This window comes from Triticum aestivum, chromosome 2A, assembly GCF_018294505.1.
Source record: "Triticum aestivum cultivar Chinese Spring chromosome 2A, IWGSC CS RefSeq v2.1, whole genome shotgun sequence".
NCBI lineage: Eukaryota > Viridiplantae > Streptophyta > Magnoliopsida > Poales > Poaceae > Triticum > Triticum aestivum.
The window spans coordinates 82633294-82642467 of NC_057797.1; the positions used below are offsets into that span (position 1 = coordinate 82633294).

A 9174-nucleotide genomic window follows, 5' to 3' on the forward strand; every position below is an offset into this window, starting at 1 on the left:
GCTACCGTTGTGTGTTTTCCGTGCACACTTGCGTGTTGTCAACGCACACACGAGGCCGACGCGCACACCGTCTTCCGACTTGCGCAAGCATGATGGTTGATCGTTGGATTGGATTGCATCGGACCGCCGTTCGCCGGGCCGTGGCCACGTGATTTTTTCTCTGGCTCAGCTGCCGTCCCGCGATTTTGTGGAGCGCGCGTGCCCGCGACGTCACGGCCACACGATGCCGGTCGTAGTCTCCAAAATCAGATGCCCTTAGAAAAATAATTCATGTGGCTTGGCTCTCCGAAGTTAAAGTTGTGTGCTGCTCGAATTCATCTGTCGCTACCGTGCTGCCCTATCCAGCGACGAGTCGCCACGCACGCACCAACACCGGCCGAGCCGCCGTGCCGACGCCCGACGCCGAGTTCCACATCCGGCCGGCCGGTGTCGCCGTACGTGCGCCTGCGCTCCATGTCGTGGCGGTCGCGTCCGTGCGGTGCGGTGGCCGTGGAATCTGTTCCGCCGTGCTCGCGGATAAGGCCGCGCGCGCAAGCCGGAATGCATGGCGCTAACGTGCCGAGCCCATGCAGACGCGGGGTCAATCCGATCATTTGTCTCGGAACTCGTGCCTTTTCACGGGACGGATAGAGCATGGCGTGTACTATTCTTTTTTTTTGGACGTCATGGCGCTCACTATTCGACCATATAACTACAGCGTAAATTACGAAAGGGATTAAAAAAAGTTCTCGTTTCGCATTTTCGAAGTTTTGGTCAAAGTATCGAAAGTGCTACGTAGTGCCTACAGATTAAGATACACGGTAAATATGGTAAACAAAAGGTGCACATCTTCTCGGGAAGAGAGAGAGGGATGCAGATTAAGAGAGTGTTTGTTTGTAGGGACTTATCGGTTTAGGGACTTAAAAAAGTCCCTATAAGTCTCATCTAAACCAAACATGAGGGACTGATAGGAATTTAAAGTGAGCATTTGAGACTTATAAAATAAGACTCTCAAGGAGAGTTTTATAGGGACTTATAGTTGTAATATGGTCTTATAGGGACTTATAAGTCTCAAAAACCAAACAGGTAGGGACTTTTTATAAATTTAAGACTTATAAGTTGGGACTAAAAAAATCATAAGACTTATGAACCAAACAAATCAAATGGCCAAGCGCTCGTGGACAAAACACGAAGGAGAAACCACCGGCTCTATGTTCTGGCCAGGGAAAAACCATTGGCTCTATGGTGCGGTGGCGACCGTTTTGAACTTTACCGAAATGAAAATCGGTTGTGTCTACGTCCACGGCCTGTCTGCATGCACCTTTCATCGGAACATACGCTAAACAATGGCTTAAAATAACACGGGCACAGTCACTCGGTTCCAGGCTCGCTGTCAGGTTCGTGCTAAGCTGGAGACAAACACACAAATCAGGTTCTGTGCCGGAGTTCCGTTGATCTCGTCCCAATGGACGAAGTCGAGGAAGATCGAAGCTCAAACGAACATCTCGAAGATGAAGCGTTACCATCCATTGAAACACTGGTTCTGCGAGAAAATAAACCCTAACCTAAACTTACAAGCCAAAGCCGAGGAATTGGAACCCCCTCCCTCCCTCCAGGCCGGCTGAGCAGTAGGTAGATCCATGGGCTTGCCGCGGAAGCTTGGAGGGGATGAGTGCCCTAGCCGTCATAGATACGAGAGGGAAAGAGAAACCCTAACGGTGAAGTGTAGGTCTAGCGCTTCTTAATCTCATCCTTGATATGCCGGAAGCTTGTCGGTGCAATAATAATTACAATACCGAAGAAACCGTATAAATTTTATCTGAACGTGCAAAGTTTCATTAAGTTTACAAAAGAAAAAGAACTAGCAACACCAATGATATCAAACTAGCTAGTACGGCTCAAATTCATATTTCAGTGTCAACATTGACAAATACTATTACAAAAATTATGGGAGACGTCTTATACCAAATTTATTGCTTCCAAACAACTTGGAATATACTCCACTAGAATTAGTTTTCTCTCTCTCTCTCCAGAAACCTTGCATTGTACAATAAATTTCAAAAATATTTTATAAGCGGACTAAACGGAGCCTAAGGTGCAACGATGACAGATCTATTATTTTTTCCCCTTTCGTCACGATATTTGTAGCTCCTGCATGTGCGTACAAAAACAAAACACTAAAACCATCGGCCCTATTTTGTTGCGAGGGAAGAACCCACTGGCTCTGTGTTCTCAGCTAATAGCACCACCAAAACAAAAACGCTTTGTGTCCACATCTACCTTTGTTGAGTAAAATATATAGAATAATCTAACCGTAGCTGCACTGCACCAACCTGACTCGCGCTTCAGTTGTACTCCCTCCGTTTTAAAATAAATGACCCAACTTTATATGAACCTGACCTGGAGGGAGTAAGCAGTAGCAGGCAAAGCGCCACGCATCTCACCGATTCCGTCGCCATCATGGTCTTGCGTGCGGCGAGCTTTCGCCGATTTTATTTAGGAAGGCTGCCGTAACCTGGAACGGATTCTCGCGGCATGTGCGCCGGCATCGGCTGGACGCAAGGAGCAAATATCATACGCCGAAACGACGGCGGATTCGCCTGCCGAGCCCGAAACGTGTCCCGTGGAGGCCATGTTCGGATTTAGTGCGAGATCATGCTTCTTCTCTGCGCGACTTCGCTGTCAGCTTGGGAGTTTTGTTTGATGCCTCGCAGGATTGCCGAATAATGCACACCGGTTACGCCGTTACAGCGAGGCCACGGAGAGCTCGGTCGGCCGGGGCCTGTTTGGAGGCATCATTCGAGGTCCATGCATTTATATTTGATTTGAATCGTTTTTTTGTTGTTGGGAAATTATGTTTGGAGCGGTTGGAAGGTCTTGAGAAAGAAATCCACACGCTACCGATGCCTTATCTAGTTTGGTCCTGCAAATACGCAGTCGCTTGAGAATTTTGTTACAACTTTGGCACGAGAAAAGGGTGACTTTAATTATATTATTATTGTTATAGTTTGTATAGGTTGTACATGAGTTGACTTATTTTGCGACATCATCTATTGAGCTAAATTGGAATGATTATATAGTTAGACGCTACGGAAATTGCCACAAGTTGTCGTCTTCTCTTTCCTCATCCACGAGGAAGAAAAATCCCACGCTTTTCTCCTCCTTCCGTCGGCGCCGCTGCCGGTCCGCCCATCTCCCATGGTCATGGAGGTGCGGAGGATCTTGGCCCCCTTAGTCGGGAGGGACCCCGTTCTTGTCCTTGTCAGGTTGGGATTGTGTGACCGCGACGATGTCCTTCGGTACAAATAATATCTCCCACGTTCTATCCCTGTTCAGATGGTGCGTCTAGCATCGCTAGAAAGCGTGTGGGGGTGTGTATCCGTCGGATCTCGCGGGATTTGATCGGTGTTGGTCTTTGGTGGATCTGTTTGGATCCGGTCATCATTCATCTCTGTTTGGGTGTTTACAAATTCGATCCTTTCGATCTACAATTTTCTTCATCTGCAATGGTTGCTGCTCTGATGCGCTGGTCCTATAGGGCTTTGGCACGACGACTTTCAGATTGTCTACTACAAGATTTGCTCGGCTCCTACGAGGGAGGGGCGATGATGGTGACGCGTCCTCTGCTTGCTTTATAGCTTGTAGTCATCGCTAGATGGTTCATAAACCTGGTTGTAATTTTTATTATCTTTGGTGTTCTTTGTACTGCCACAATTGAAGGTGAATAGATTTGAAATTTCTAAAAAAAAATACTTTGCCTCCTCTACGAACCCTAGATTGTTGCCACCGCTCCGCCCGTTTCCCGCCCGCAAGGTCCCGTCCTCCTCCTGTTGCTGCTCCGTTGGCGGGAGGAGGTGGGGACACCAGACTGCGTTGCACCGCTATAGTTAGGTTTGTCAGGGTTGGATTTCGTTCACTAGCTACGACAATGTGATGAGAATAGCGACGCTGTGCATATTAAGAACAATGTTTTCCCAACTTCTGATCTATCTTGTTAGCGGAGGTCTTATGAACTTAGTAGAGGACGGCATGCCATCGTGTAGTCAATACTCATCTAGATTGGTGGATATGGTTTGTGCTATTGGTGAAATAGACAAAGACGCTTCATGTATTGGTCCTCTAGCTGGCTCCTTCTCTGACCGATAACGGTCGACCAACTTTGGCGTCGTCGGGGGGCTTGTGAGGTTAGGTCTACCGGGACCTTTCTAGCCGAATATGGGATGGTCGTCCAACCCTCTCCGCCACATTCTTCTACGAGACAATGATTTGTTTCCTGTTTTAGATGTCTTTTGGCGTCACGTGAAGACTTCCTAGCCGCTGCATCAACAATGTTGTTCTGACTTCGACAATGTTACGAAAGTGTAGAGGCGGTGTCGAGTATGGCCCACGACACAACACGTATGAGTGTACAGGAGGAGGAGGACGGTGTCCATGTCCTCAAGTCCCCGTGTGCAATTTCTAATTTATATAAAGATGAATTTGAAGGGTTGGTTGAATCGTTGGTCATTTCGTAAAAAAAAAAGAATAAAAACATCACGTATGTTCCAGATTATATAATGTTTTAAATCTTTTAATACGGACTGCATATAGACTAAATTGACTGAACAAACACTAAAATATATCTATATACATCAGATTGAGAAGAAAAAAGTTACTCTGTTCATTCACAAATATAAATATAATGTATTTTGGATATTTCAATATAGACTGCATAATGACTGAAGCGTGAATAGACATATTAAAATGCGTCTATATACACTGGAACCAAAAAATTCAAAACATTTTATAATTCAAAGCATATAAAAAGTGATCACAAGTAATACCTGTGTGTGTAAAATGCAATGAAATTTTGTGACGCCCAAAAGAGTCCCTGAAGCCCGAGGAAAGGAGGAGGTGAAGGCAGCCACAGGAAGCAAATAGCCATCACGGTCGCGTCACCGGCCGCCGCTCGTCTCCCTCCCTCCGCCTGCCTATAAACACCGCGCACCCACACACGGCCACACCGCATCACACCCACACACACGCACGCACGCACGCCACAGGAGAGACCGACCGCGCGCGCTCGCACGCTCCGGCACGGCACGGCGGAGCCGCCACCACCACCTGAGACTCTGGCGCCGGGACCCACCTGCCACCCGAGACCCGCCACCCCGCCAGCTCGTTGACAATGGCGGTGGCGCGGCTGCGCTCGGCCGCCGCGGCCCGGCTCCAGCCGGCGCTCGCGGGCCGGCGGCGCCTCGGGACGGCAGCCGCGGCGGAGGCCCCGGAGGCGGTCGTCGGGGCGGGCAGCGCGCGGTGGGAGCCGATGGGCGCGCGGGAGTACTACGACTACCGGCGGGCCATCTACGGCGACATCACGCATAAGGCCATCCTCGTCGACGCCGCCGGCACCCTCCTCGCCCCCACCGAGCCCATGGCCCAGGTCGGCCTACGCCCTTCCCCCCATATACACCGCACCTCCAATTCATGTTCCTCTGTTTGCTCCGCTCGATTCGGTTGGCCGTTCCCATGGCTGACGGAGGCCTGCATGTTTTCTCTGCGGTGCACACGCTGAGACAATGCGTGGCGTTTGGATCGATCTGATCCGTACTCCCGTGGCCCGTTCCGTTCGTGTGTGTTCATAGATTTGGGTTGTGAGAACCTGGACAGATTTGTTCCTGCTGTTCATTTCTGGGTTCTGTGGATTTACTTCGCCATGCATGACGAATTACTGATAAAAAATCTCCCTTTCCTCTGTTAATCGGGCATGCATGCGGTTTGATTAACATGGCTTGTGTTCTGAATGTTAATACTTGTGTTCTGAATGTTTAATACAGGTGTACAGAACAGTAGGCGAAAAGTATGGGGTGAAGTACTCGGAGGATGAGATCTTGATGAGGTACCGGCAGGCATATGCGCAGCCATGGGGCAGATCGCGGCTTAGGTATGACATTTACCTTTGGACTGTCCTGCTGTTTCAAATGCGAGTTTGGATTTGATTTCGCTATACGGGTATCTTACTAAGATGGCTCTGTCTGATTTTGTTGTTGTGCACTCGTATTGAAATGAATAAATAGCATTTAGGACGGGGATATTCTTGCCATGAATGCCCTTGTTCAATTTAAACAAGGATATACATCAGGAAAACTGTGGACTAACTTGTCTTTCACTTCCTTGAACTTGTCCTTTTTAATCAATTGGATTGAAATACCGCCTCTTCAAAATTGAGAGTGACGTGCAGATATGAAACAATTTCAACCGGAGTTAATTATCCCTCAACCTGAGTTAAGCTGCGAGCTAAGAAACATTTGTTAGAAGTAGAATTCCATAAGTAAAGTTCTCACCAGGACGCAGAGGGAGGGATATTTGCAAGAACAGCTGTGAGGATTCTATAATCCTCAATGTTCAGATTGAGATCCAGGAACTGGAATGGTCCCAAGTTCTATCTGGTGCTTGATGCAATTACCTTCTCAGATATGGCTGAGATACTTTTATTTGTCTTTGGTGGTGCTAAAAGAACAATTGTGGGGTAGGAATATTGATTCTTAAGTTTCACATAGTATTCAGAAAGTAGAGAGTTTATTCTTATGCTAGAATTCGATTCTTAAGTTTCTGGCATATTCACAGTTAGTTTTAGCTGGTTTGTGTGCTTTACGAGCACTGAGTATCCTTGGGTGCGTTTTTCATAATACTTATCAGGAGACAAATCTGAATGGAATCGCACGAAACTGATTTTCGCAACATATATATGGACCACAGTGATAGGTAGTACTGGTGATTTGATTCTTCTGTTTCTTATCAGCCTTAATTCCTTGGAACCTGGAGCTATCATGTCACAGAATAATAATAAAATACGAGCTTGCCTTTTAGTACAAATTTGCGATTCATCCAGTCAAACATTTCATGTTAACATTTCATGTTAACATTTCAAACCTGTTAAAAAATATGCTGCTGCATGGACTAATGTTTCTCAATATCTTCAGGTATGTTGATGATGGGAGGCCCTTTTGGCAACATATAGTTAGTTCTTCTACAGGCTGCTCAGATTTAGAGTACTTTGAGGAACTTTATCATTACTATACAACTGAGAAGGTAAGAGAAAATCTGTAAATCAAAATGATTTGAAACATCCTATTGTATGTTTGACCTCACAAATTGTTTTATGTTTGCTAGGCCTGGCAGCTCATTGACCCTGACGCTAAATATGTTTTCGAAGCATTGAGAAGGGCTGGTGTGAGAACAGCTGTTGTATCCAACTTTGACACCCGTCTCCGCCCACTTTTACAGGCCCTGAATTGTGATCACTGGTTCGATGCAGTTGCTGTATCTGCTGAGGTGGGTTTCCATTTACAGATGAGCTGCTTTAACTGAGCTTGTTAACTGAACCTTGACCCTGTAGCTACTGTCCTTCGTATCTATAAGTTTGACCTTCAGTTTTCCTATTAATGTTCGCCATTAAACCCTTGTTCTCTGTTTTTTTCTGCTAAAAGGTTGCAGCAGAAAAGCCAAACCCAACAATATTCCTGAAGGCCTGCGAGTTGTTGGACGTGAAGCCTGAAGAGGCTGTGCATATTGGGGACGACCGTCGGAATGATTTGTGGGGAGCTAGGGACGCAGGCTGCGATGCCTGGCTCTGGGGCAGTGATGTTCACTCCTTCAAGGAAGTAAGCTTTCTGTCTTGTCTGCTCCAAAACTGAACTAGAAATCAATTATTGTCCTTATAGCAAACATGGCATCTAGGAGTGGCATTTCGCTGTCAGTGTAGTTGGGATTAATTATACACCTCAAATAAAGATCTGGCAGCTGTATGCTGTTACCAAGATCAGTTCATTAGGAGCAACTGTTGTATTACAGATTACTCGGTTAGGGGCACCCTGGTAACTGTTCTATTTTGAAGAATCTCTTTAGTCTTCTTCTGCCGACGAAAGTGGGCAGCGTCCCTTTTCATATCAGCTGCAATCTTCAGAAATTATATGGTTGCTCACATCTGCACATCTGTATCGCAGGTCGCAGAAAGGATCGGAGTCAGTGTGGGTATGGGCAACAATATGTGATTCGCCACGCCTGCTTGTAAGCAGACTCTACTACGCCTCTGGTGGTCATGACGGATCGCCACCGTTCCCTTCTTCCTGTCGAGTATGCTCGCCGAGGCCCCTGAGCTTCAATAAAAAGGCTGGGAGGTGGTGCTTAGTTTCCCTCCTCTGTACATAGTGCCGACCCTTCTTTGCTCAGGTGTGTGTGTGGCTGTCCGGCCGCTGTACATATTTTCCAGGGAAGTGAGAACTGATGGCAGTGTCTCTTTGTGTCAGGCCTTAATTTCCAAAGTCTATATTGTAGCAACAATGTACGTATGTAATTAAGCGAACTCGATTTACCCTTTAAATAGTTCCTGCCGTGTGCTCTGAAATCTGTGCTTCACGAGAATGACCCCTGCATTTTGTACATTGGATTTGGTAAAAATTTCTGAGGGTATTGCCTCCATAGAGTCTGTTTCATCACTACGTGTGAATGCTTCCTAGGTACCCAGCCCCCTTTGAACTGTAGAAAAATATATTTTGAAGTCAAACTGCAGAAAAGCAGCGGTGAAAACAAACTTTTCTTTTGAAGGCAAAACATAGCTTTATAGATTAACTACGGCCGGGCATTTCACCCGAAACGCAAACAGCCACAGTGGGCGGTACATTAGAGTTCCACTTCATACAACCATTTGGTAAACTTCTACTGCCAATTTGAGCAAGCTCATGCGCTACAGAATTCATAGCCCGAATACAAGCAGCCACACTCCACTTGGAGAACCACACCTTGAGTTGGAACTTGATATCTTCAATAACTACTGCATTTGGTGTGGCGTCTGCCTTCCGGATATCAACTGCATTAGCAAGCAGCTCTGAATCTATCTCAAAGACAACTCTAGTGAACCCAAGATCAGCTGTTGTCGCTACCGCCGCAGCCATGGCGCTGACCTCCGCTCCAAAAGCATCCTGATGTGTTCCTGCCGACCAGCGCGAGCGACAATTACCCATCCAGCATTGTCTCCAGCGACAACTCCCCAGCCCCCGAAAGAATTCCCAGGGATAAAAGCCCCATCGAGATTGAATTTGATCATGTCGTTGTCCGACGGTTGCCACTTCCCAGGACGCCCTTTAACCATCGCAGGCACGAAGATCTGCTCGTACTTGTCGAATGTGGGGTTCCGGCAAACCCTTAAGGTTCGAA

The 9174-nt window shown here is 47.0% G+C and overlaps 1 protein-coding gene across 1 annotated transcript; it reads left to right on the forward strand.

Moving 5' to 3' along the window:
• Positions 1-4979: 4979 nt before the first annotated feature.
• LOC123187648 (haloacid dehalogenase-like hydrolase domain-containing protein 3) lies at positions 4980-8365 on the forward strand. The gene is made up of 6 exons (XM_044599567.1): positions 4980-5401; positions 5796-5902; positions 6942-7050; positions 7132-7293; positions 7449-7622; positions 7965-8365. Exons 1-6 carry the CDS (start codon positions 5147-5149, stop codon positions 8010-8012), a joined length of 855 nt encoding a protein of 284 aa, XP_044455502.1. The 5' UTR covers positions 4980-5146; the 3' UTR covers positions 8013-8365.
• The last annotated feature ends 809 nt before the right edge of the window (positions 8366-9174 follow it).